The sequence below is a fragment of the Lissotriton vulgaris genome, chromosome 1_1, assembly GCF_964263255.1.
Source record: "Lissotriton vulgaris chromosome 1_1, aLisVul1.2, whole genome shotgun sequence".
NCBI lineage: Eukaryota > Metazoa > Chordata > Amphibia > Caudata > Salamandridae > Lissotriton > Lissotriton vulgaris.
The window spans coordinates 604219975-604247080 of NC_141685.1; the positions used below are offsets into that span (position 1 = coordinate 604219975).

At 45.4% G+C, this 27106-nt stretch overlaps 1 protein-coding gene across 1 annotated transcript in view; it reads left to right on the forward strand.

The window, feature by feature from the left end:
* The first annotated feature begins 11695 nt into the window (after positions 1–11695).
* LOC147747552 (calcium-activated chloride channel regulator 1-like) overlaps positions 11696–27106 on the forward strand; it is a 371942-nt gene continuing 356531 nt past the window's right edge. The window contains exon 1 of the mRNA XM_086954114.1: positions 11696–12030. Coding sequence (XP_086810240.1) covers positions 11878–12030 — 153 coding nt within the window. The 5' untranslated portion in view covers positions 11696–11877. The remainder of the gene's footprint in view (positions 12031–27106) is intronic.

Below are 27106 nucleotides of genomic sequence, written 5' to 3' on the forward strand. Positions count from 1 at the left end.
GCTTCTCATGTGTTTACAATATTCACTCTCGAGGAGAAAAGACCTCTCAAATGTCCAAGCTTGTGGTGTCTGTGTCAAAGATGTTGTCTCAACTGTAAGTATCAAAGGATTATGATCCGACATAATACGGGGTAGCTTTTCTACTTTGGAGAAAGTTTTGATTGAGCTAGAGATCAAGAAGTAATTCAGTCTAGCATGTGTATGATGTGGATTTGAATAATATGTGTACCCTGGATCATAGGAATTACTGTTTGAAGTCTGCAACACATCAATTAACCCGTGGGTGATACATAGTTCCTTGATTGCCTTAAAGACTTTTGATTTCCGTCCACGGTAATGCCAGTCATCTTTTATTGACCAGCCATATGAAAGATTTATATTGAGATCACCACAGATTATAAGAGGTAGCGGCCAATTAGTAAGTTCATTGGAGACATTATTAATTACCAAGGGGTCTTCGTTATTGCTCCCATAAATTGTGCAGATGGTCATTGATGAAGATTGCCCTGAATGGACTTCTGTGATCACCCATCTTCCCAATTTATCGGATTTAGTTTTATTAAAATTAAACCCTCTTCCTCTGGCTAAAAGTGCTACCCCTCTTGCCCGCATACCCTGTGTAGTTGCACCAATCAGATTGTATCCTAGTGAATTTAGCATTTGTGATTGTGACCCTTCAATATGGGTTTCCTGCAAACATACGATATTAGCACCAATAGTCTGTAGGCCTACTGCCACCATTTGTCTTTTCTTGATGTCATTTAAACCACAAATATTTAAAGATAATATTTTTAGTGTACCCATCTATCAATCCATTTTTTGTGTCGGTAAGGTGATGCTTTTCTTTTAATTCGCTGATGAGTTTGTCCAATAACTGCCCGATCTGCCCGACCACCCCCCTCTTTCCCACCCACCACCACCTTTGAAGGTTACCTGGTCTCGTTGCGACCAAGGGTGTGACATCAGTGTAAGCGAGCCCAACGGGCTGGGCTGGTTTGTTAATGTATATTACATATTTATCATATCTCAAATAAACTCTAACAAATATAATAACGTTTCACTTATAACAATTAAGTAGGCTTCTTTTCCAGCCTGTTCAACCCATATGCTAATTTTCAGTAATACCTCGAACTTTGTACATGAATAAGAAGTGGAATAGATAATTCAGTTTATCATATCCTCTTACATGTCCTGGTATAAGATTTATATTATTTCCCTGAGCTTCGTGGATTAGTCTCTGTAATTTCTCGTAGATAATCCTCCACTTGTATTTCGCTGTTAAAGCTTCTTGTTGAGCCCTTGAATATGATTTTCAGGCGTGACGGATTTTGCAAGAATACTTTCGCTCCGAGTTTTTCAAAGGGACCAAATAGTTGGCGCATTTTCCATCTACGCTCCACAGTCGAGTGAGCGAAATCCAGCCTCACGAAGAACTTGAATCCCTTATGTTCTCTTTGTGTGGTTGGTCTTGCAAGATTATAAATTGCTTCGCGGAGGAGAAAGTTACCAAAGTAGTCCAACATTGCTCTGGGATATTGATTTTGCTTGTTGGAGTGTTTTGAGAGAGTTAAGGGAAAGCGATGGGCCCGTTGTATCTCCCTTTCCATATCCCAGGCTTCCAATTCCGGGAATGATGGTTTAAGAATGTTAATCATTGCTCCTCTAGCATCGTCTCCCTCAAATTTCTCTGGAATTCCAAGGAACCTTAGATTGTTCCTTCTAGATCTATTTTCATGATCTTCTACTTTAGCCATTAGATCCTTTATGATTCCATCTTGCTCTTTTTTGTTTTTTTGAATTTTCATAACATCCGTTTCAAGGTTCTCAGTGCGAGTTTCAACCATGACCATTCTCTCCGACATTTCAGAGCAGATATTGGCGACTTTTTTCACAGCACCTTGTAGCTTTTCAATGGCCATGCGGTTTTTTAGGCTGCGTTTTTTAACATCCTCATGGAAATTCTTTATAGAATTTAGCACCTCGCTCAATGAGGGTTCAGTTGTTTTTTGACTTGAAGTTTCTCCCGATAATTTATTCATTGGGCTTTTTCGGGTAGGATTGAATCTTGTTTTGCCGTAGTCGGTATTGTTACCAGGGTCTGTTGTCTCTTCTTTCAACAGATTTTTTTTGCCCCTTTTATGTTTTGTCCGTTTTTTTCCGCTCCCGCTCCTTTTTTTCCCCCTGAGGCTTTTTTCAGTATGTAGTCTTGAGTCACTGAGACCAGTGATTTCTAGAGGTACTGAATCTCTTTGCACATCGGGACTTAGTTCACTTGAGTCACTTAGTTCGCTTGAGTCACTGGAAATAGACATGCCTGTTTCATATATTTCGGATTCCGAGTCTTCGTCGGAGATTGATAAATTAGCTAAGTGCGAGTCTTTCCCTGCTGAAGAGCATTGCATGTGGTTGACTCTCTTTTCTGAATTGACTTCTTTTGATCAAGCAAGTCTCCTTGGTGGGTTATCTTTGTGTCCACTTCCATGGGCAGCCTTGTCTCTTCGCTCCCAGTATTCGGATCTTCATGTGTGTTTCCTTCTCCTGTAGTGAGGGTATGATTCTTCCTCCGATAGCCAGACGGAGTAGTCCCATTGGAGGATGGACATTACACCCTAATTAGGTTGGATGATGTAATATCTTTTTACCTGTCCGACATTGCCAGGAAAAACTTGGCAATGAAGTATAGAAAAAATATATGACCCCTCTCCCTCGGAGAAAACTCCCAAGGTGTGGAGAGTCATTTTCTTTTTTTCTAAAACAAGCTTCCACTTCAAGGAGTTTTTTTCTCAAAAGCAAAACCTTTTGAAAAGTTTAGTGAATGGACATCGAAATCGATGACAATCGGCCACCAAACATTTGGACATTGAAAGGATAAACTTTAATGGCAGTTCCGTTCAATGTACAGAGTTGACCACTGGGCCGACGATCATCTCTAAATATGACAGATGGTAGTCCATCAGTAGTTTCGCTCAACTGTCCTGAAGGACAGAGTGCAATCCGTCAATTGCTAAATCAACCCCATCCTTTTGAGATTGATTTAAAGTTATAGTGACCTAAACCAAAAACAGCAGCATTACACACTTCAAAGACCATTGGAATAAAAATGTATTCTTGAATTGATTATATCAATGAATAGTGTGAATTTCCTTGGGAAAAGAAGCAAGTCTATGGAAATATAGTGAAATTACAATTAGAATTTTTGTGTTCATGGCAGAGACATTGGCATAGGAGAAACTTCTGAACTAGCTACTGTGGGCAAACACAGATTTCTGGGGAAAGCATCTGAAGATCAGAAACATCAATTGCAATTTGTGGGCTTATTTCTCTATGCACTTGTTTTATCTCACCAGCTTCTGTGGTTTGGTACTTTTAAACAGTTATTTTCATATTTTTTATTGAACTCTGTGATTTATTCCTGCAATTAATATCTTTTATACAAAGCTGTCAACAGTATTCAAGAATTGCAAGAAGGGCATGCTTTACTCAAAGAGGCAATAGAAGGGCAGGGGTAGCTAGTGGGAAAACCATAAAAACAAACATGGTAACCATAAGTTCATGCATAGTCATGGAAGGTTCAATTTTACTTCAGGGGAATAAGATGTAAGATATTTGTACATAAATTCAAATGGGCTAACTGATTGTTTTGAGGCAGGTGTATTTATCTTACAAGATAGCTGTCACAGGTCTTATAAATTTCAAGAAAATTGCATTTGTGAATTTGAAGAGACTGAATTCAAGATATGATGCAGCAGGTCACTTTTGAAAACTCTGGTCCATATTCTTGGAAAGATATCATACCTAATATGTTTGGTAGGTGTCTTTGTTTTATCCAAGAATGTAATGGCGGTCTACTCAATCTTATGGTGGCTGTATGACCTGCATTGAGGGACATCCAGCCTGGACTGCTTGAGGAATATTAAGTTCATCTGCAAGAGGGACATCCAGCTCAGGATGTGAGAGGCATATCTAGTCAAGGATGGAAGAGGTTTCTTAGTCCACACTGGTTTCATCTGTAACCAGTGTGATGTGTTTTCCATCCCTTTTTTCATGTTCTGTACCTTTACTATGGGTTTTTTAGGACCTATGTCCATTCTTACCTTTAGAGATAAGGCAATCTCACATGTTATGCTATGATTTTTCTGGTTTAAAGAGAGTGTGGTTCAGATAGGTGACTTTGTTTTCTATTTGTCTGTGATATAGAACTTTGTATATGCCAATAAAATACGTTAAATAAAAGATATTACTGTTATTAGGTAATTTATTTTCAAAATACCAACATGCTACAATTCGTTATAAAAGAACTTTAAATCATGGCAAGTAATTAAATCCAAAATTACCTTCATTACAATTTCCGGTGGTCTGGAAATCTTTGGTCCTATGGATGCTGTCTGTGGCATTGAGTAGCAATGAAGGTGCAGTCACTGACACTTTTACGGCTGACGGTCATTGGTAACTGACAGTGATGGAGATTAGTTTTCTGTTCGGGTATGTTAAGTGCACTGCCATAGAACCAATGGAAACAGGAGGTACATTGCAATACTACCATCATGTATATAAGCATTCACTGTGAATTGTCAAAATGGCATAGATGGTACATAATATCAAAAATGCTTTACCCAACTCCTTTCCATGCACCAAGGAGAAACAAAATCAAAGGACTCAGTACTTCCTCATATGGACGACCTCGGACTTTAACCCTCTCCCTCCCAGCATGCAAACCACTATGGACCTTTACCTACGGGGGAGTTCAGTCACAACTTTCATACTCTTCATACTCTTACCAGACTCCTGCCCACTTCCCCACACTATCTGAACTCAAGATGCTACCTCATTGCTACAGCCTCACCTACGTTTTGTTCTGTAATTTCCACTGGGCATGCTCTCCTACATGCCAATGTCTACACCTGTCAGGAAAGAGCATCAATTGTATGGTTACTCCATGTCAACATGGAAACCAGTTTTCAGTCCTGGGCTTTTCTTTTACAGCTAATTTGTTCTGGGAACAATAGTTTTTTTTTAATTAAACATTTTATTGCAGTCATTAACAGCCACACAGCACATCATTGTAAATCAGTCCTTCTAAACAACATACATTTAGCCCACTTACTTAGTCATGGTACACAGCCATTTAGCCAACAACCCAAGTCGGACAGGCGGCGTATATCCTACAAGGCACAGAAAAAGATAGTACTTTTGAGCAACGACAATCCGCACCCCGGAGTGTGTATGAAAATGTATAGACCCCCAGTGTACATTCCTTGAACATTCTCTATGGGCACCTGTTTGATGATAATCTCGGTCTCTTGCAGTCTGCCCTTGCAAGCTCCCCAGTAGTGCACTTACTGCGCAATCAACTTTCACACTAACCATCTCCTATTTCAAAGTAGTATGTTCAGTCCCTCCAGGCCCCAACCAATACCAGCTGGTTCATTCACGCTCTGAGCCCCTCCATCTCATTCCTCCTCAATTGTCTCTTCAGCCGCCCTTTCAGTAGTCTACACATAGGTAATATATAGACCCCAAAAATTCTTTGGTCTGCTCCTGGGAGGCAGCAACTCACTATAATGTTCCGATTGCGTGGATCAGTACATCATATCTTGTGTCCACTGTCGCAGTGTCGGGACCGGCCCTATCATCCAACATATAGCTACACGCCTTTTGGCTATAAGCAGCCCCATATCTACTAGTCTGCGCATTGCTCTAGGCAGCTCCTTCAAGTACTCCAACAAGGCCAGCAACGGATCTGGTGTAAGGTCGGCCACTACCACCTTGCCTTACTCCACAAATACACTTTCCCAAAAGGAATAGACTCCCGGGCACAACCATGCCAGACGGAGGAAGTCCGCAACCGGCGAGCTGCACCTCTCGCATCTCGCCTCTTCACGCAGGCCATATCTACACAATCATTCAGGAGTATAATATATTCTATTAAGAGATTTGAAATGAACCAACCTATGTCTACCATGTAGTGACACTTTTTTAGTAGCCATGCAGCAATATACCCACCTATTGTCGTCCACTTGAACTACCAGATCACGCTGCCATGCAGGTCTGGCTGCAGTGTACTTATGTGTCCTATGTGACATTGCAATATTATAAATAGCCGTTATCATTTTCCTGGGTGAAGTGCTCTTGATACCATGCAACAATTCCCGAATCTCTGGCGGTTCTTCCAAACAATCGCCTAACTGTGCTCTAATATCATTTCTCACCCTATGGAATTGGAAACTGGTTAGAAGCGAGACACCCTCCAGCGTACTTGTCACCTGCTCCAGGATGCAAACCGTCCCGTCACAAAATAAATGTCCTGCTACATTCATGTTCAGTTCTTGCAATGCCGTAAGAACTCCACGCTCCGTACATGGCCCCAGCCATCTCACCCATTCTAGTGGCATAGCTGGAGAATACAATAATGCGCCGGCTTGATTCTGTAGCAACCAGTTCCACGAATGCCTAGTAGTGTTCAAGGAATTCACTATACCCGTCCTGCGGTAAACAGGTTCCATTATTATTGCCGGTAAAGGAAGAGGCTCAGCAAAGAGCCCTTCCTTCTGCAGGAAAGGGACGTCAGTCCCACCCTGTAGTAGAGTTCGAGATCTGGAGCGCCTAAACCCCCCAGGTGATATGGCAGTGTAAGCACTCCCCACTGGACCCTAGCTTGCTTACTCGCCCATGCCAATTTTATCATTAATTGCCTTAGCCTGAGAAAAAAGGTGCATGGAAGCACCAATGGGATATTTGTGAAGAGGAACAAGAATCTAGGTAGGACTATCATTTTCATAATAGAGATACTCCCCATCAAGGACAATGGCAGACGATACTATAGTTCAACTTCATCTTCCAGTCTTGAAATAGCCACACCATAGTTTTCTCTAAAAACTATATCAGAGTCTGTGTGACGTCTAATGCCCAGGTATCTTACAGAGTCAGTCATCCACTGCAACGAGTATTCCATTTCAAACTCGCAAGTAACTGGTGTAGGTGGGAACACTAGGAATTTATTCCAGTTAACCCGGAGTCCAGACAGCGCGCCAAATTGGACTACCTCCCTGATAACTGGGGCCAAATTAGGCTCCGGATGCCTCACATACAAAAGCCTGTCGTCCGTGTATTATTCTATATGTCAGGAAGCCGATACCTACGTTCCCATGGTACTCCCTCAAAGCACAAGCCAAAGGCTCCGCCACCAGAGCATACAGCAGCGGGGACAATGGACACCCGTGTCTGGTGCCCCTAGTAATATTAAAGGAAGCTGTGACCAAGTCGCCAATCCGCACTCGGGCCGTGGGCTTGTAATAGAGAGACCCAACAACTGCAAAAACACCGCCCCAAGCCCCATTCTCGTCAAGACTTGCTTTGAAAATGCCACTCCACAGAGTCAAATGGTTTTTCCATATCAAGAAAAACAGCCACCGCTTTGTGTTCCTGACAAACGTGTTGCATTGTACCAAATACTGTACGAATATTATAAATTAAGTTCCTAGCTAAGATGAATCCAGCCTGCTCCGGGGCCACCAGAATATGTGACATCAGAGCAAGCCTGGTGGCTAATATTTTTGCAAATATTTTACCGTCTACATTAAGCAGAGACAGGGGGTGGAACGACCTGCACTCATCCAGAGTTTTACCTGGCTTAGGGATGGCCACCAGCATGGCCTTCCTCATGGATGCGAGTGCCGTGCCCATGGTACACATATCATCAAACAGGGCTGCGAGGTGCGGCAGCAATTGTTCTAAGAATGTCTTATAGAACGCTACTATCAAACCATCCGTCCCTGGAGCAATACCAGCTCTCATGCCACCGATCGCCTCAATTATCTCATCTCTCTCGACCGGGTGCATGAGGAGTTCCCTATGCGAGTTTGGGAGGAAGGGAAGCCGTATATACTCTAAATATTCAGCTATCTGGTCGTCCGACCCTGCCGACCTGGAACTATAGAGCTCCGCATAGTACTGTCGAAAACGTTCTGCTACCTCCGAATCCTCAGTCAATAACTCCCCACTCTCGACCTTAATCTCGGTAATTTGACACTTACCGCGCCTCGCTTTCATTAACCGTGCCAGTACAGATCCCGGCCTCTCTCCCTCTCCATACACATGCGCCGTGGCATACTTCCCCATGTGCTTCACTTCACCATCATCACCCGCATGGTATTCCTCCAGTGCCGACTTAATTTCATCATCTAGGGATTTATCCCCCTCGGCAAGTCACCTCTGTTCTAGGCGTTTTAACTTCCCTTCCAAATCAGCTAAAGTTCTACGAATAGTCCTAAGCACTCCTGAATGTTTGGCCATCGCCACCCCCCGAATGTACGCCTTAAACACCTCCCAGACAGTTTGGAAGCTATCAACCGAGCCAGCGTTTGCTTCAAAAAAAGTATCGATGATAACTGCCATCTTCTCTCTTAACACCGGATCCAGTACGGAGTAAGGTGGGAATCTCCACGTGAAAGGCGGTATTCACCTACCCGGGTGCTCCAATACCAACAATAGGGGAGAGTGGTCCGAAAGTGTGCGCGGCAATGCGAGCAGTGTCATACCTTGTTAATCAGAGCAGCAGAAGCCACCCAATAATCTATTCTGCAGTGTTTGTTGTGGTATGCCGAGTAGTGAGTGTAACCCCCCTTCCCTACGTTCCTCACCCCCCACACATCGCACACATCCAAACGTATCATAACCTCCTCTAGCTTCCTTGCTGCCGCAGCCGGGCTCCTAGCCGGGCCCACCGATCTATCCATGTCCGGATCTCTCACCAAGTTGAATTCCCCTCCCCATAGTACCTTAACATCCCGCCTTGCGCAATGATTCCGACTATGTCTCCAAAGAACTCAGGGCAGTCAAAGTTAGGACCATATATGTTCACCACCAGCAGGTCTAGCCCCTGATCCGTACATTTAGACATGACATATCTACCCTCCGGGTCCTCTCTGAGCAATGTAAGGTTAAGGGATGACCTCGGGTTGACCCAATTTAGTACCCCTCTGGCATGCATAGTAAATCCTGATGCGCTAACATTACCATCCAACTCCCTATGTCTCAACATGGGGTTCATTTTCGGCAGATGTGTCTCCTGCAGGAGAGCCAAATCGATATTCTGCCTGTGAAGATAACTCAACACCTTTCGGAGTTTAAGGTGATCGTTTAGAACTCTAACATTCCATGTCAACATTTGTATCTCGCTCCCGCTCCTCCTGCTGATCACGTACCATTATCCAAGTAAACAAGACTTATTGTGAAGTGAGCAAATGTGGGCATTGACGTGCTTACACTTAAGGAACACCCAACAGCTGTAACGACCCCCGCCCCACCTACCCCTCCCCTCCGTTACCCCCTCCCACAGCAGACCTCCGCCAACATGTCCGCGTGTAAGTCAAATCCCTGTCCCCAACACCCGCCCTGTCCCAAAACCCTTCCAGTGGAAAAACAACAACAGTGCAAGGCACGTGTGAGCGGAGATAGCCCAACGTTACCTACTCTAATAAGTACCAACAATCAGAGGAACTGGCCCTACCCTCGTGTGCCATCCCAGTCATATTTCCAGCTTAGACTATAAATCCTCAAATCCCCTCAAATCAACATACACGCCCCCACAACATATTGCAAAATAACAATCCGACTTACTGTCCTTGTGGCTACCCCACAACCCCCCAGACCCTTCACTACTGAGTGAATTCCATCAACATGTGGTAGTCCCAACCAACACCCAGCGACCCCTACTAATAATCGAAGCCTCCTCCAAGTCACAAGTCTCTGTTTAGCAAGTACTCTTCTCAAGCAGGCTTCACATTGAGTACTTTCTTCATCTCTCCTACCTGGTAACGTAGTGCCCCCCTCAGCGCAGCCTATTATATCCACACATTACCCAACAGCGTCTGTTGCACCTATCAGTCCTGTTCCTCCAGCGCAGCCTCTTCGGACACGTCCTGCTGTTCTTGTCCTGGACTGTTCTTCCGCTCTTTCGCCCAGTTCTTGATAGCTTGTTCTAAGACTTTAGGGTCTGTAAAGATGTGAGATCTCCCCTGCCGATTTACCCGTAGCTTCGCAGGATACAACATGGCGCAGTCCACCTCCTTCTCTCGGAGTTGCCTCTTCAGTGGCACAAAGTGTCTACGGGCTCCTGCACTCTAGCAGTAAAATCTGGATATAAAGAGAGTTCCGACCCCTCATACCTCAAATTCTTCTTGTCATGGGCAATACGAAGAGCCGCATCCTGATCGCAATAGTTAAGCAGTTTAGCTATGATCGGGCGCGGGGCAGCTCCCGGCGGCAGTCGAAGGCCCCAGAGCCCTGTGCGCTCTTTCCACTACAAACATCGCCGAGAAGACGTCGTCCCCCAGCAGCTGGACAAGTAATTTTTCAATGAACTGTTTCATATTGCCTGTGGCTGTCGATTCGGGAAGGCCCACGATTCGCAGGTTGCAGCATCGGGAACGTGCTTCTGTGTCTTCCGTCTTCTCCTGCATGATACGCATGAGTTTCCTCATTTGCTTATGATCAGCATTCAGTGTAGTGTGCGCCTCTTCAACCTCTGTCAGGCGCCTGTCGGACATGTCCAACCGCTCGGCGTGCTTATCTAGGCGCTCCACCATTCTGTCCATCCTATAGGTTAAAGCGCCCATTTTAGTTCGGAAATTGGTGATGCCGCTCTGTAGTGAATGTTCCATGGATTTGAGGATGGACCGTATGTCTTCTTCGGTGTTCTCCTGCGTTGGCGGCAGCACCCCAGCACTCATGCCAGTTCCAGGGTCTTTCGATTTGGATCTTTTTTGCTCAAACGCCAACTTAGATTGAGTTTTGTCTCCTTTGCCCATTGTGGCTTTGGGCACCTGCCGCAAACAAACAGGGTATTATCACTTCCGTTCTCCTGTTAGCCAGAAGGCAGATGCCACTCCCTTTTGCCTTCGGACCCCTTTAGTTGCCGTGGGGGCAAATTGGTATCCCGCAACACCGCTTTAGCTGAAGGATAATTGCAGGATTGTCGGATGGCTTCATGGAGCTCCGGGCTCAGGCGGCCATTACGCTTCCGAGCTAGCTCCACCCCCCACTGGAACAATAGTTCTTAGTAATTTCTGGTGGACCAATAAACCTCAAATAATATCTTTCAGAAGGACAGCACAGGAATGGAACATTATGACTCTCATTCAATGGCCTCATCTGCCTACCTCAATCCATATACATTCAAATTTGACAAAGTAATGGGCCATAGCAGGTACTAAAAACCAAGGCAACAGCAAAGAAAATATAATATTTCGAATATATTGAATTAGGTAAATTATTGAGGCGTCTCTATCCCTATAATCCTGTCAAGTTAATGAGTGAACTAACCATCATGATAAGGGAGACTTGTGACGATGCTCTTCCTATATGGCGCTCAGTGACTACTGATTATCTGAAAGCATGTCGATTGAATTTACCACATGTAAGTGATGCTGAATGGAACAAGTGCTTTAAACGCCATAAAAAGCATAAAGCAGATGCTTGTTTCTCTGCGTTCAGTTTTCATCGTGCAGTTGCTGTGTGCTAGTTCACCTATTATAGTTTATCTGAAAAGTGTAATTAGCAATTATTCACTATTCACACAATAAAAAACTGTTTGCTATAATATGATATTGAATCATAGCAGATGAGAGCATAGATTAATCCCATATTATCAATACTTGAATATGCATTCACTACCGCTGCAGGTTAATTTTTAACTAGTCAGCTTGGCAAGAGGTTTATCAGTTCTGTGCACCAGAGCATTGTTGCTATGCCATAAGCAGCCGATTCAAAGTCCTGCGTGAAGCTGCCCTTTTGTTCGAGTTTAGGCGGAAGAAGAGACATGTGTAGGATGTCAGATCAGCGCCCATCCTAACTGAGGCCAGGCTGCAGAGCCCCGCCATGCAGTGCTGGAAGAGCCTAACTCTGCTCTGGGCATGGCTGTCCTCAGTGCAGACCTCTGGGGTGTGGCTGAACGGCTCTGGCTACGAAGACCTGCTTATCGGAATTCACCCGGCAGTGCCCGAGAATTATTCTATCATAGAAAACATTAAGGTAACGGCAAAAATACAACAACTGCTATGCATAGGTGTAGCTTCAGGGAGGGGGGTTGGGGTATTCGACCCCTCTAACAAATGTATCTTCAGATAAATAGTTGGGTATGGGTGCTTTCAGTCGGGTTTTGTGAGATGCAGTCGGATTTCAGCAGGAATATTTGCATACAAGCAGACAAAAACACATACTCTCACTCTCTGTTTTGAAAGTCCTCAAAAATGTTGATTATTTGACAAAATATTGTGTTTTCTCTCTTAGTGCTCCTACCAGACTGCATTCTTCCTTTCCAATGCTCCTTCGGCCCCTCTCATGCACCCTACATGTCATATAATGGACTTAAACATTATATGCTGGCCTGATTGTAGGAAAAGTTGAAGCTCACACCCCCCTTATCTTACAGACCAAGCAAGGCTACGGGGGATAGTCTTTTCACAGTTTCCACAGTATCCAGTGTACTCCTGAAAGCAGATCTTAAAGTGGGATGACAAAATTGTGGGGTATTTAAAGGGTGTGTGGCCTTTGCAATTAGAGGTGTGGCTTAACCATGTAAACTAAATATCTCTGATTTCCATAGAGTGCCTCCCAGCTGGTATTTTGGTTCCTCTCTGAGCTTTCTATTATTGAGCCAGATACATAATGCAACTGACATACCTCTAAAAGCAGCCAGGGCTATTGGCCCTGTCAATGGTCCTTAGCTATTTAAGATAAATGAGTTTCAACGATTTAGTTATACAAATATTGAAAATGTTTTAATTCTGAAATTATGAGACTGAATTAACGTGAGTGTCTCAGTCACTCTGGCTATGTTCACTGTATGTTAGGCATGTATGCCAATATTCTATCCACGTCTTGTCCACCTGCATATTTTACACTTCATCTCTTTCATCTTGAGTACCTTCTTTTCGCTCTCACCTGAATGCACTTCCTTGCATGTCCTTCACTTCACCACCATCAAATGAACAACGCACCCAGTCACTTGTAAGCATTGCATGGTCTTTATCTTTCTCATTGTCAATATTTTGCCAACTGTTTACCTCCTTCATAAACATTTGCATAAAATCACAATTGCAACTGCAAGAGGTGATCATTCCTCTGTGTGGTCTGCAGAGGGGACAAGGATTGGATGACCACGTACTCTTAAAATGTTTTTGACACACTGACAGGCATTGAGAGAAACTTGACCTGCCATCAGCCTAAGACTTCAGGCCTCTTAGTCGTGGCCCCTAACAAACACCTGGAGGGCGCTCACTACATGCTATACAAGAGCAATATGCTGCACGAAAAAGTACAGGATCACAACATCTAGAAAGAGCTTACAATTTTAGGGAATGCAAGATTAAGTAAAACATGTGAAATATAAAAAGAAACTAAATTGTGGGCATATATTACCTTAAAGTTTTTAACTTTCATTTTTCAGAAATCAATCAGCATTTTGGTCTGTAAAGTTAAGGAAATACATAAAGGGCCTAAATAGGGACCTGTTTTAATGTGTATTTTTAACTACTACCAGGCCTGAGACGCGGACAGACCCGGCTCACTTAAAGCTCTCATTGTAAGCACTACTGTCTCAGTGCTTAATGAATGCAAAATCTCTTTCTACAGATCCTGATTAATGTATAGGGTCCTATCACATAAAATGAGCACTGCAAGGGCTTAAATAGTTGAAGACCCTGAGTACCACTATTTTACTGCTGCATATAGTGATAAACAGTGGCTTCTAGAAGGAACTTTAACGGCACGTGTTCCTTTTGACTGGAAATGATGCAGCATTTATTGTCATATCTAAAGTGGATAGCAGAGCATAGCACAGTAACATATGCAAAGTAACATGCCAATACAGTTAAGAGTCAACACAGAACCAGGACAACAACCACTGTATATTTGGATATCATTACATTGCCATAATGCAGCACAAAAACACAATACATCACAACAAAACGTCGCACAACAATAATGCAAAAACAGTGCTGTCACCCATTGTAAGACCTGGTACCATTGACCTGAGTCTCCCTGCCATTGTTTGCTGTTTTTAATCTGTTTGCTGTTTTTAGATGATTTGGGCACTGTGTCACTGCTATTCAGTGCCACAGTGCAAGTGCTCCTTATGTTTTATTGATGTATTGATTAGTGACTCTATGATTGGCTTATTTGATTTACTTGTCAGACATTAGTATAGTGCACCATGTGTGCCTGTAAATCAAATGCTGCTGGTTGGCTTGCAGCACTGATTGTGCCACCCACGGAAGTAGCCTGTAACGTGTAACTCAGACCTGCCATTGCAGAGCCAGTGTGCAGTCTGGTACTGCCATGTCGACTTGGTAAGTGCACCCACTTACCAGACCCTAAACCTTCCCTTTTCTACATATCAAACACCCCTAAGGTAAGCCCATGGGCAGGGTGCATTGTATGTAAGAGGTAGGACGTGCCCTGATGTGTGTGGCATGACCTGATAGTGAATTACAGCCTACTTCGTTTTTCACTATTGCAAGGCTACCTGTCCCCATAGGCCAGAATGGGCAGTTTGATTATAACATTTTATAATCCTAACTGACCCAGGGAACATGGTAGAACATTGAGTTTAGTATGCCTGAACTCAGAATAATAAAAACATCTTTTAGTGAGGTTGGTTTTAACATTCAGTGTTTGAAAATATCACTTTTAGAAAGTAGGTATTTTCTTGCCTAACCATCCAGCCTGCCTCTGCTTGGTTGTATATTGCATGTCTGGTTTGTGAATTACATGGGCTGGGGAGACTCCAGGAGACAGGGTGTGGCAGAACAGGGCTGAATAGACATAAATGCATGTAGAGTGGTGGGAGGAGTAGCACCTGGCCCTGAATAGGGCTGTGCCTGCCTTCCACAATGCTGGCTCCACCTCCTGTGGTGTGTCTGAGGACCCTGGCCCATACTGACAAAGGAAGAAGTTGTATCTTGGCATAATGCACCCAGAACTGGTTTGAACTTGGTACAGGACCCTCTAACTTCACAGGACAAAGGATTTACTGATATAAATAGTGGGGTTCTAGACCCCAGTACTTCTGGGGAAACAAGAGAAACCTTTGCCAAGGAGAAGAACCAAGGAAGCTGCAGGACGTTGTACTGCCCCTCTGCCAGAGTGCTGTTTGCTGGGTTGGCCTGCAGTGGTTTCTTCATTGCCAAGGAAAGAAGAAGGAAGTTTTAAGGAACTTTCGTCATCTAGCAGAATATTTCTCCAAGGGCTTGAATTTGAGCTTGCCTCCTGCCTAAAGGATACAAGACTTCACCCCTACTGCTTGCCTGCATCTGGAACTTAAAGTTCTAGTTGCTACAGAAGGAAATTGCTATATCGACGACAGCGAGCAACATCGTAACCTGCCATAAGCCGTGAGCACTGCTCCGACTTGCGACGTAGGCCTGATGCCTGCTGCTGCGCTGCATCGACTCCGAAGCCGACATAATCACGCAGCCAATCCTCGATGTGGGTGGTCAAGAATCCATCAACATTGTGACATCTTACGGAACCGTGGTTTTGGCGCCATTGTGACATCAGCTCCTTTCCGGTAAGAAACAGACGACTCCCCTACTTTGCGCAAGCATCAAGGACCTGACACATCACCTCCCTCGAAGCAAGGAACCGACGCCGCATAGCGACAACAACGCTGCATCTCTCCAACGCTGTAAGCTGTCTTTGTTTTTGCTTTTCCAAGGTACTGTTATTTGTAGGTCTGTTTTGACTCAGGGGCCGATGCCTCGAACCTCGTGCTCAGCGCCCTACTTTGGGAATTCTTTGGCCTCGATGTTGAGATAACTCCAATTGGGGTTATCTGTCGGCAAAGACTGCTTTCATGTGAATAACCTATTTTTGAGCTGTTTCCACCATCTTGAAGTATTATTTGTGATTACAGTATTGTGTATTTTTGTCGCTCTGGTCTTGTGTTAAGTCTATATAAAGAATACTTATTTTTATAAAACCTGTGTGGTATCCATCTGCAGTGTTGTCACTGTATTACTGTATGTGTTCACAAATGCTATGCACACTGCCTCTGAGATAAGCCTGTTTGCTCGTGCCAAGCTACCAAGGGGGTGAGGAGGGGTTATCCAGGAGTGTAATCCCCTTTCTCTGACTAAAAGCAAGGGTCCCTATTTGGTCAAGGGTACCTACCTCTGCCAACTAGAGAACCCCAGTTCTAACACACAATATTACCTGTAGAAACTTGCTGTCGTAATAATTTACAAAAGGTACCAAAAGGCAGCAAGCTGTGCCTAAACTCCTCACCAAAAGCATGAAATAGCGCAAATGAAAAATGGTACCACATGTGTTTTACTATAAGTAATTCGCTTTGAATCTGCACTACTGTAGATATTTCAATACTTATGCTAGGGCTTATCACCATCCATTGCACTTCTGTAGGTGTGTTTTTATAATTATTATGCTGAATCAAGTACATTATAAAACCATAATTCCCCTCTAATTCACTTGTTCTCGCTTTTCCACCCCTCCCTAAGTTTTGCTCTCTTCCTTCATCTGTCTATCTCATATTCTCTTTTCAACTCTTTCTTCTCTCTACTTTCTACTTTTGTCTCTATTATTACTTTCTTATTCTCTTGCCCATTTCTCATCCCCCTTCACTGTTTCCCCTCTCTTTCTCCTTTTCTTCTTTCTCTGTCAATTTCTCTCCCTCCAACACCTGCTCTCCCCCTTTCTATCTTGCATACTCCTTCCCTTTTACTCTTGCTAAGGGCTCTCTCCCTGCCACTCTATGTTATGTTATGTTAGGAAGAATTTATAAAGCGCACGGTCACCAAAGGTTTCATGGCGCTAATTGAATGAATGTTGAGAGCCCAGTACAGAATTAATAGGGTTGCACGAAAAGCCATGTCTTCAAGGCCTTTCCGAAGCCCAGCAGGTTGTTGAAGTTCCTAACTAGGAGTGGGAATGAATTCCAGAGCCTGGGTGCCAAGTAGGAAAACGTACAACCACCCTGCCTTTTTAGTTTGATGATGGGGATGGTAAGAAGATGCAGGTGTGCAGATCGGAGGTTACGTATAGGGGCTTGCTGGGTGATCTGACTGTTAAGAAATTTAGTGCTCGTACCGTGCAAAGTTTTGAAGACTATGCAGCCTGTCTTAAAAATGGCACAATGTACTATAGGCAGCCAGTGTAGTTTGACCAGTAAAGGCCTGGCCGATTGCCATTTCGGTTGTTTGTAGATCAGTCTTGCCGCCTGATTCTGTACCATTTGGAGGTGGTTAAGCAGGCCCTGAAGGAGGGCAGTGTACAGGGAGTTAGAAAAGTCTAGGCGTGAAAGAACCAGGTCAATGATCACTTGAACCAAGGCTGAGAAGGATAAAAAATGTGAGATTTTCCTGATTTTAAGCAGCTGGAAAAAGCAGGTTGAAACCACGCTGCCCACCTGTCCTCTCAGAGTAAGATCGGAGTCTATAGTTACCCCAAGGCTCTTTATAGATAGTGAGGGGACTGGGGGTGAGCCTAATTCGGCCAGCCAGAAATGAGATCCCCAATGTGCGGAGCTCTTCCCAGGTTGCACCAGCTCTGTCTTGCCAGGGTTGAGCTTCAACGGATTCTCCTCCATCCAATGCTGAATGTGACGCATTGTGGATTGAAATTCAGCCACAGCGCTAGGAGACCTCAGCGAGAACACAAGCTGCAGATCATCAGCATAGTTGAAGACAGTGGTTCCCCTGGCTTTGAGAGAGTGAATCAGAGGTCTGATGTAAAGGTTGAACAGTAGTGGGGAGAGAGAGGAGCCCTGATGTGCCCCACAAGACGTGAATTGATTCGGAGCAGTATAGCTCCCAAGACGTACTGCCTGAGTTCTTTCCGTGAGAAAGGACTTTATCCACTGGAAGGAACATTTGTGTTTGACTGCTCCTTCTCACTTTTTTCTCCCTTCATTTTTATTCACAGGTCTCTCTATACCTCTTTATTTCCCAATGATTCTCACTTGCTCACTTCCTCAGTTCATTTATATTTAATTTGATGAGCACCTGGAGATTTCTTAGATAGCTGTGCACAATATAGGTGTTATCTCTCTGTCTATCTCTAGCTATTCATCCATTTATACTGCTTTGTCAGGGTGGAAACTTGTTTATTGCTTGATGGGGGTGAAATGCCACTCAAGCAACAACCATAATCCTTGTCAGTGTGAACCACCAAAGTTACTAAATCAACCTGTGCTTAATCCTCTGGTAACTTGGCACAAAAGCAGTCAGTCATGAGTAAAGTATTTAGGCAGACCACAAACAGTAACAAAGTGAAAACACAACACATGAAAAATCCACACACCAATTTAGAAAAATAAGGTAAAAATTAATAAAATCTTGATTCCAGTGCCACGGTGAGCAAGTCACCCATGTAAAGTAACTCCATAAATATGTGCTGTATTTAAAAATAAGTGCCACTACCAAGCTCCAGAAAACACCAGAACAAATTAAGCACTGCTTTTAGCCAACCTTCTGAGCAAAATCCTGGGTGCATATTTTTAAGGCTCTCTTCACCAAACATTTTTCCATGTGTAACTTTTTCAAATTCAGGTGACAATTTGACAGTTTAACCAATCAAATTTCTATCAATTCAAATTCAGGTGGCAATTTGACAATTGGACCGACCAAATTTCTATCACTTACATTTGGCAGAATTTGACCGGAAATAGTCTCCAACCCACTTAAGTCAGAGCATTCTGGTTAATTTGACATACATTTGTAGATAGTCTGGAAGCCACAGCTCTCTTAAGGCAATGGGTTATTATCCTTAATTTTCCCTATGACGAGCACTCGACTCGACTGATGCCTATTTCAACTTCTAAAATAGGTATCAGAAGGAAGCCTTTCTCTGGCCATGCTCTGGTACAGAGGGTAATTAAAAGTCCAGTGGGTGGGCCCTCAAGCCCCGCCCCCATCTCCTTCCCCTCTACAGACCTTATCTATTGGAAACTACTCATCTCCACAGTATGCAATTTCTTGGGGAAATGCTCTCACTGAAACGGCAGGAGCTCTTTTGCTGCATGGCCTGCCAAGTCATGCACTAACCACTCAGCAAGGTTTTTATTTTAGGACAAGATTCCTAATGTGCTGGGTTATTTCTCAAAAATACAAAGGAAATAACCCTAATATGCAGGCATTTTTGTCTTAGTTGGTGGGTGTTGGACTTGGCCCTTCTGGCAGGTTCACCCCTAATCTTTTTGATTCTAATATGTGATCTGTGTTAGTGATTTTTGGTCTCTGCGCACTTTTTCCCTATGTCCCAGAGTAAAGTGAGTGCATGTAGTGAGGCTGGCCTGCCCTCCCATAGGAATGCATGGGGAATGTTTGTGTCCATGTTAATTCCTGATGTGTGGGGAGTGCAGGCTCGAGTTTGGTATGTGCGAACTCGTGAGATTGAATGCTTCACAATGATGTATGTGGCGTGTATGTGTCTAGTGTGGAAGTGCCACTTCTAGACATTGGTGAGTGTGTGCAGTGAGTGTGCTGGCGTGTGTTTGGCTGGAGCTGGCTGGTGAGCCTGGCTCCAGGAGTCTGGACAGGTCTGCCTGGTGGTGAGTGCGGAGATTAGCATGAGTGATGTGAGGGAGGGGTGCACCTGGGTCCTGAACAGGGCTGGGCTTCCCCCACACAATGCTGGCTCCACCCCCTGTGGTGCGTATAATGTCCCTAGTCCTGCCAGTGAATAGAGTGAGAGGCTGAGCACATCAAGAGTGCTCACAAACCAGCTGCGACTGGTTTTTCCCCTCACCCTGAAGCAAGACAAAGGAATTCAATGTATAAAAAGGGGCTGTGTCCCTTTGCAATTTGTTCTCTTCCGGGATCGTGTCTGAGGGGGGCTGTTGCTGCTGCTGGGCGCCAGGAGGACCGCCACTTGGACTGCCCCCCTGCCTGGAGGCCCAGTGAGTTGGCTCTGGGCCCAGCCTTGCCCCCCCTGCCTGCCTCCAGACCTTGGCTGGAGCTCTATCTTGCTTGTAGCGCTGGGAGCGCTTTATCCTTGCCCCTAGCGCTTGAGAGCGCTTTTCTCTTGTCCTTCAGCGCTGGGGAGCGCTGTGACTCCCTGCCTAGCGCTGAGAGCGCTTTATTTCACTTATAGCGCCGCATTTTACTTGTAGCGCTGGGAGCGTTTTACTTTCCCCCCATGCGCTTAGTAGCGCTTTTATTCCACTTCCGAGGGTGCCACCCCTCACATACCCCGTAAAACCGTGCCCGTGTTTGTCCCTGCCACCGCCCGGCGCCTGAACCGGAAGTCAGGCAGGCCGGGGGCGGGATGAGCAGACAACAGGAAGCCCAGGCGGGAGCCTACCCCACGCTGGGACATGCTGGCGGAAGGAGGAAGGCTGCCAGTGCTCGCAAGGCTCCCGTGAGGAGAGGAGAGCCCGCACCAAAAAAAGAGTCCGGCCGCAGCCCAGGAGGAGAGCCGCCCGAGCACCAGGACACCGCAGGAGCCCCGAGGAGAGGGAGCTCCCGTACAGCGTCCCTGACCAGCCGGCGAGTGTTGCTCCGGTCTCCCAGCTCAGGGGGCATTTTCCTTTCACTTTGAGAGGCCCCAGTTGGAAGAGGGCCGCCCAAACGATCTCGGGGGCATTTTGGCATTTCGTACTCTGAGTCCCCAGAGGTGGCTCATTAGGGCCATTCTGTGTATCCAGTGCCTGCGAGGCTCACACGTTGAGGTTGGCCCTCCTTGTTGTTTTTGGAATGCCATTCTGTTTGTTTAGAGCCACAAGGCTCTTGGGGTCACGAGTGCTTTGGCCCCATTGTTGTTCTTGAGCCCACGAGGCTCCAACGTTGGCCCCATCAGTATTTCCAGCTGCCCAGCACTTAGTGGGCAGTTGCCACGTTTAGGTTTCTTCTTGGCTGCCTGCGCAGCCTGCCCTGACATTTTGGACTAAGGGCATTTCAGCCCTTGAGGGGCCAGTTGGCCTGAGGGACAGTTCTAGTGTTGTGCCTATGTGCACCTTGCGCAAGTTATGATGTATTTGCCTTATGTGATTTCTGCGCAATTGTTATTATCTACACCTCTGAATGTTTTCATGCATCATGTGTTTTGCTTCTTTCCCTATGCTATGTAATATAGGTGATTGTTGTTCCTTCCATAGGTCCTGCTAGTAGGTCCTAGTTCCCTGCGTGATATTCCTAAGGTGGTTAGGGTTGCGTAGGAGGTACTTACCTTTACCAGTAATTACTGGTTGTGTGCTACATGTACTATTTTGATGCTACAGTTTAGTTTAGTTTAGTTTGTTTATTTATTTCGAAGGTTAAAAACCATCATGAAAATACATCACAGTAAAAAAAACATGATCACAAACTTTCTTAACAACATATCGTTTAAAAAAGGAAAGAAAAGGGGCCTCACTTTTTTAAAAGAAGGGTTTTTGTAAGTAGTAGGACCAAAGTGCAGATGAGATACAAGAGCCCCTCATCACATAATAAATATCTTCCTTGACTCCCAATTTCAACAGCCCATAGTGTTTCTCAGTTTAAAAGCAATTTTAAGAAAAGTTATAATAGCACATAGGGTTCGCATTTCAGTGGCTCTTTGCAGAAACAGTAAAGCAGATTGGGCATGGGTGATTTTTGAGTCTTTTAAAACCCCTACTAAAAATCTTTGTCGAGGTATTTTAAAAAAAGGACACAATAATACAAAATGAAGGGTGTCCTGCGGAGACCTATTGTCGCAGCCGCAGGCACCCTTCTGCTCAATTGTTGGAGTAAACCCTGATGGATGAGCTAGATTGTGGTGCAACAAATTGAGCCTAAAACGAGTCATTAAAAACCTCTCATGCTGACTATACAATAAAAAGAGGTAAGGTTCCATGCCAATTTGATTCGAGACTAGCGAGTGAGCAACTACGGAGGATTTAATAGAGTCAAGCTCCCTCCTCCTGCCACCAAATTTATCCAGCAATTGCCCTTGTACCGAGTGACTGGTATATATGTCCACCAGGGATGGGTCCAAAAATAATCTTTGTTCATCTATTTCCCCCAGGGTATCTTTAATATATTTCAGCCAGGGGATTTGGAGGCATTTTTCTTTCGTCAAACAATCCTGGATAATCTGTCTGGATAGTTCCGCGTTGGGGTTTAGCCAAATTTTGATCCAGGCCAGTATGGGTCTCAGTGTGTTACTGCAGCGGAGGTGCGCAGCGGAAGTTTTAACAGTTTTTTTAAAAATTTCTCCTCCTCACTTTGGATTAATTGAGCATCTCTGAAGCCCCAGACTTCAGATCCGTAAATGGTTTTTGAGATGCTGACTGATCTGTACAAAGTCAACACCTGCTCAGGGGACCACCTTCCCATTCGACGAGCAAAGTTTGAAATGGCTCCATTTGCTGAGACAAGTCTCCTCGCCCTCTCCTCTACCAACGGGGCGAACTTCAGCTTCTCATCGAATAAGAGACCCAGATATGGGAATGTTTTAACTCTGTCCAGAACATGATCCCCTAGTTTAAATACGAATTTCTTCTGAGGTTTCTTCCCCACTGTCATAATAAAGGATTTTGTCATATTTACAGATAGGTCCAATTTCCGCATAAAATCTGCGAAACCCTTGATTAGGAGTTGCAGTCCGACCACCGTCCGGGCTAGGAGGACGGCGTCATCAGCATACAAGAGTACTGGCAGGTGACGTGAGCCCACCTTTGGGCAATCAGTTCCTAGTGCTATTAGGTCGCTCTCCAGGCCGTTTACATAGAGGGAAAACAAAAAAGGTGCCAGGATACACCCCTGCCTAACCCCGCCCGAGCACAGGAAGGGATCGGTACTCACCCCCCCGCGCTGTAGCGGACCCTGGCAGTGGTGTTCCAATGAAGTTCCCTCAGGATGTTGATAAGATCCGGGTCAATTCCCAGGTTGAGCATGATCGACCATAGTTTGGCTCTATTAACATTGTCAAACGCCGCTGCTAAGTCCATGAACCCCATATATATGGTACCTTCAGACGCTTTAGTGTACTTGGCAGTGAGCAGGTACAGGTTGAGGCACTGATCGGTGGTTGATCTCCCCGTTCTGAACCCATACTGGGTATCCACCAGAATGTTATGGGTGTCAGTCCAATCCAGTAGGCGATTAAGGAGTGCCCTCCCCAGTACCTTGGCAGAGACGTCGATGAGCGAGATTGGTCTATAACACTGCGGGCTGTCCCTACAGCCTTTCTTGTAAATCGGGACAATCACCGCAGTGGACCATGATCTCGGCAGGCCCGTTTTGATGGCTGCATTCAATACTCTCATTACCATTGGGGCCCAAAGGTCCGTGTTGCTCAGGAAGAGATCCCGGGCGGTTCCATCTGGGCCCGGGGCTTTGTTTCGTGTTAACCCTATGTAGCCGGGACAGGAGGGCTAGGAACACTCACAGTGGTAACAACAGGCTCAACAGACACTTGACCCGTATATCGTTTCAAACTGGGTTTTATTTTTAACGTTCTCTTGGTGCGAAACGTAAGTCTTTCCCTGGCAAACTCAATCTTATCCGTGTTGGAGGTCTTCGGGACACGCAGTGTTTACAGCTGGTAGTTTTCAGGGCACGCAAGATGATTCAGCGTCGGGACCACTCCAGGTGTACTACGGCTGATAGATGTTTCTTGTCTCCCGGTCCGGTAACATGGAAGAGAATGGACAGAGGGAGGCCGTTAGTTACTAAACCCGATACGTTTTGCACCCATAGGATTCCCGGGAGTGTGAGGGACACCGGTGTATTTACAAACTCTCTGGCGTGAACGCGTGTTAACACTTAGGGTAATAGTGCGGTAAGAGAAAAGGTAACAGTAGAGGGGAAGACGGAAGATTTAGGTAGGAAGGGAACACAAGGAGTAGAACGTACAAGGGACTTTTCACACTATGCACACTATTCGCACGGGGCGCTCTTTCTCCCCACCCAGGCTGCCCAACGCCGCCGTACCTGGTTAAGCCATACTCCTCCCCCGGGAGTATGGCACGGCGACTCGCAGGACCGTTGGCCTCCGGGCTTCCCGTCTACTTCTCGTCCTTGGCTTTCTCCCGGTTCTCCGTCTGCTTCTCGTCCTCGGCTTTCTCCCCGCTTTCCGTCTGCTTCTCGTCCTCGGTGTGCTTCGCGTCCTCCGTCCGTTGGTTTCCCGATGTCGTCACACACAGTGTACAGGGCTTCCCCTGCTTTCAACCAATCCGAGCTGTCGACGTCAGCAGAAGGCCGATCTTCCTGGTAGTCGTCGCCCTCCCACTTAAAGGGACTTGAGTACGCTTCTTCGGGCTGCTCTGCCTCCCACTCGTTCTTCAAAGTTGCCGTCTGCAGATTAGAAGAGTCACAGTCATGGACACAGTCAGGGTTCCACCATTCCTCGCGTTCACGTAGCCCGACCCTGCTACACTGCTCCCCCCTAGGATTCTCCCGATCGGGGAGAATAGGAGTCCTCGACAAGAAGTCGGCATTACCATTCTGGACCCCCTTCCGGTGGACTATATGGAAAGAGAACGGCTGAAGGAACAGAAACCACCTCAACACCCTGGAGTTTTGCGACATGTTCCTCTGCATCCACTGTAGCGGAGCATGGTCTGAAAAGAGAGTGAAAGGTTTCCCTTCAAGATAATACCTCAACTTGTCCACAGACCACCGGATCGCCAAACATTCCTTTTCCACCGTTGGATACTTGCATTCCCTCGGGTGTAATTTTCGACTGATGAAGAGAACGGGGTGTTCAATCCCCTCGTCGTCTGTTTGCGACAACACTGCACCTATCCCTACATCAGAGGCATCTGTAGCCAACGAAAAGGGTTTTTCAAAATCCGGTGGAATCAGGACTGGACTTGAGGTAATGGCCGTTTTTAAGTTTTCAAAAGCGTCTTTCGCCTCTTTGGAAGGGCAGTTCCCTAGGTTGTTTTTGGAGGAATGTTTCAGCAGGTCCGTCAAAGGAGCTGCAGTCTCAGCAAAATTCGATATGAACCTCCTATAGTAGCCTATTAATCCCAGGAAAGCACGAAGTTCTTTTTTTGTTGACGGGAAAGGGGTACTTGTGATGGCCTTTATCTTCTCCTCTTGGGGAGCGATGACCCCTTCTCCTAGCATGAACCCCAAGTACTTCACTCTGGGAAAGGCTGCACGAGATTTTTTTGAATTTACGTGCAGACCTGCATTTTGTAGATCTCGAAGAATATTGGAAAAATGTTCTAGATGCTCTTTCCATGTCTTGCTGAAAATGACAATATCATCTAGATACACCGAGCTATACTTGGTATGTGGGGCTAATACTGTGTTCATGAGTCTCTGGAAAGTAGCCGGAGCTCCATGGAGCCCGAATGGTAACACAGTAAATTCGAAAAGCCCATCATCCGTGGCAAAAGCTGTTTTGTGCCTGTCTTTTTCACTAAATGGTACCTGCCAATACCCTTTGGTCAGGTCTAACGTTGTTATATACCTGGACTCCCCGATTCTCTCAAACAATTCATCAACTCTGGGTATTGGGAAGGCATCAAAAGAAGAAATAGCATTTAATGCGCGAAAATCCATACAAAACCGGGTCGACCCATCTGGTTTTGGCACCATTACAATGGGCGAAGCCCAGTTGCTACGGGACGGTCGGATGACCCCTAGTCGAAGCATATCTACCACTTCTTTTTTTACATCGGCTCTCCTGGCAGCCGGTATACGGTAGGCCCTCTGCTTCACTACCTTGCCTGGTTCAGTGTCTATACAGTGCTCAGCTAGATGTGTGCGTCCCGGGACATCTGAAAACATAGGTGCGAACTTTTGTAGGGTATGCAAAAGTTCATTTTTTTCGGTGACTGTAAGTTCCGGGTTTATAGGTAGTTTGTCTAGTGTCGAACCTGTCTCTTTGGATGGTAAGGCGATGTTTGCCGACTTGGGTGGTGGTCCTATCCATTTTTTTAAAAGGTTTATATGGAAGGTTTGTTGTCTTCCCTGGGTGATTTGTAACCTATATGTTGTTTTACCAATAGTTTCCACCACCTCATAAGGTCCCTTCCACTCGCTCCTGAACTTCTGGCTGGATGACGGTAGGAGCACTAGTGCCCAGTCACCCTTGTTCAGCACCCTCCATTTTTTCCCTTTATCGTATTGGTGTCTTTGATTCTCTTGGGCTCTTTCAAGATTGGAATACGCTAGGTCCCTGAGTTTACCTAGCCGAGATTTCAACTGGTTGGTATATTCCAGTAGGGATCTCTGTTCTGTCTCCTCTTCCTTTTCCCAGGCCTCTTTGGTAATCTCTAACAGAGATCTCGGTTGTCGTCCATATAACAACTCGAACGGGGAGTGCCCTAGACTACTCTGTACTTGGGCCCGTAACACATAGAGAGCCAGGGGTAACAGTTTGTCCCAGTCTTTGTTTTCGGCGGTTAACATTTTTTTTTAGTGTGGACTTGAGAGTTCGATTGTATCTCTCAACCAATCCATCCGTCTGTGGGTGGTATGCTGAGGTGCGTATGTGTCTCAGTTCTAGAGTCCTGCATACTTCCGCCATCATTTTTGAAACAAAGGGCGTTCCCTGATCCGTGAGGATCTCTCTAGGAAACCCCACCCTTGAGAACAATTCGATAAGTTTGTCAGCTACATTTCGTGTTGTTGGAGCACTGAGAGCAAAGGCCTCAGGAAACCTGGTGTTGTAGTCCACCACAACGAGTGCATAAGTATGTCCTCTAGTGGTGCGGGGAAGGGGATCAATAAGATCCATCCCTACTCTTTCGAAGGGATTACCAATGATAGGTAACGGTTGGAGGGGCACTGCTGATGGTCTGACCATATTTTTCTTTTGACAGACCTCACACTGTCGACAATATTCCTCTGACGTTTTATATATCCCTGGCCAAAAGAACAGTTTAGTTATGTTCTGTAGTGTCTTTTCAGATCCGCTATGTCCTGCCGTGAGATGAGTATGGGCATAGAACAGTATCTGCTCTCTAAAGTCTTTTGGAACTACTAACTGTGGTGGGTCGCCAGCTTTTCCTTCCCTATACAACAGTTCATTTATGATTCTAAACTTCGGGTACACTGTGGTTGGCGTGGTTTCATTTACATGGGCCGCCTCCCATGCGTTCAATAGTGTCGGGTCATTACTCTGGGCAAACTTGAAACTCCTGTCTAACACCCAGGGTTCTGTAGTAAGTAAT